At 44.5% G+C, this 1,838-nt stretch overlaps 1 protein-coding gene across 1 annotated transcript; it reads right to left on the bottom strand.

Moving 5' to 3' along the window:
• Positions 1-600: 600 nt before the first annotated feature.
• Positions 601-1,374, bottom strand: LOC149224787 (uncharacterized). The gene has a single exon (XM_089388283.1). It carries the CDS (start codon positions 1,372-1,374, stop codon positions 601-603), a length of 774 nt encoding a protein of 257 aa, XP_089244409.1.
• Between the last annotated feature and the right edge of the window lie 464 nt (positions 1,375-1,838).

The raw sequence follows: 1,838 nt of genomic DNA, 5'->3' as shown, positions 1-1,838 counted from the left end.
AGGAATTTGAAAGGAATTGTCGTCGTTTATAATTAGCTGCCCTTTCATGAGAGAGCATCCTTTGTTCGCCATCTGGTCCGCTTCACCATTCAGGTTTTTGAGGATATGATAGAACTTGTAGGAGGTGAAATCTTGAAGGACTCTTTTCAATCTGCCTAGAATTTTGTTGAGACTAGCATTGCTGAAGAGATCCTCCGAGTTTAATTTTTTTATTAGAATCTCAGAATCTCCGAAAACTTGGAGGTCTTTGACACCCTTTTCTCTTGCTATGAGGCAAGCTTTGAGAAGACCAAATATCTCTGCTTGGTTGTTGGTTTTCTGGCCTAAACCCCAGCAGAAGCAGTCTCTTGAACTCCCATCCGAAGAATAAATGACCCCTCCAGCACCAGCAATCCCGGGGTTTCCTTTGGAGGCCCCATCGAAGAAGATTGTGGTTAGATTTTTGGACCTCCACCAGTTTATGAAAGAATCCTCAGAGTCTCTTTTACGCCATTCCGGGTTTGCTGTTTGAGGAGTGAGAAGGAACTTTCAAGGAGAAGGCTTGAGGGGGCGAAGCCATCTCCTTTATTCGGGTAGGAGCAATGAATCTTCTTGAAAAAACTATTGTTGGGCTGCTTCCAAGAGGAAGGCTTTAGCTTTAACTGTGACCTGTAGAGGGGAATGTCGAAATCCATTAAAGATCTGATCATTACGGGCCAACCAGAGCTGCCAGCAAACAAATTTGGGAATAGCTGTCCAAACTTTATGCCAGAAAGATTTGATGGGGATGCTATGAGGATAGAAATTTCTCCAAGAGGTGAAAAAATCAGCAACAGTACTCTGAGGGAAAGCGGAGATCTGGAGATCCAAAAGAGTAAGACCCCACACTTCCTTAGCAAAATTGCAATCCAAGAATAAATGTTGGGCAGTTTCGAGGTTGCTTGTGCATAGCTCACACCTATGAGGCCCTGCAATGTTCCTTTTCTCTAAATTGTCTCCTGTTAGAAGTTTGTTATGGACCAGTGTCCAGAAAAAGAAGTTCACTTTTGGAAGAGCTAGATTGTCCCAGACTAGTTTCCAAAAGGCCAGAGTGTGACTGCTGTTCTTTGAGTCCTGAAGAGCTTTGTAGCCTGCTGCTGTGGAGTATATGCCTGACTGTCCCCAAGCCCAACTGTCTTTCATGTATCGGTTTTCAGGAGTAGAATCTTCCAACAGCTCGATAAGCAGGTTTTTTTGGGGCATAAACCAGTCAGGGACACCATGGAAGTCCCATCCGGCCCATTCTCCTCGGTGATCCCAAATAGAGAGGTCGTATAAGTTGTTGATAGCTGCACAGGTCAACCAGTCTTTGAGGTCTGATATATCCTCGTTCTCCTCCAAAGGATCGCGCCCCATGATTCGGTCATGCCACAAATTGGTTCGCTTGCCATTGCCTGGCACTCTGTACAATGATTTTTTGAAGAAGATATTACTTTATAGCAGAGAATCCAGATCTGCACGCTGTTGACAGGGGGGTCAAAATGCAGATTTCTGAAAGACGGGTTGTGAGCGTATTTGGACAGCAGAGTAGTGCTGATCGGATGGTTGGGCTCATGTGCCAATTTCCACAGGAGATTTCCTCCCAACGCAAGGTTAACGAGGGAGGGATCACGAATTTGGAGGCCACCCTCTGCGATCGGCCTTTTTACTAGTTCCCAATTAGCTAAGTGCGTTTTTCTTTCATTACCTTTCCCTCCCTGCCATAAAAAATCTCTTAAAAGTTTAGATATCTGATCCATAACATTTCTAGGGGCTAATAAGAATGCAGCTTGATAAATTGGGAGCGCAGACAACAGTGACTTGATTAAAATAACTTTGCC

This window comes from Pinus tabuliformis, chromosome Q (assembly GCF_031772625.1).
Source record: "Pinus tabuliformis cultivar Carrire ecotype Pingquan chromosome Q, CPIR1, whole genome shotgun sequence".
Taxonomy (NCBI): Eukaryota; Viridiplantae; Streptophyta; class Pinopsida; order Pinales; family Pinaceae; genus Pinus; species Pinus tabuliformis.
This window is presented reverse-complemented; position numbering and strand designations above follow the sequence as displayed.

Excerpts from the sequence above, each read along its gene's own strand:
- LOC149224787 (XM_089388283.1), bottom strand. The coding sequence starts at position 1,374 with ATGGGGCGCGATCCTTTGGAGGAGAACGAGGATATATCAGACCTCAAA.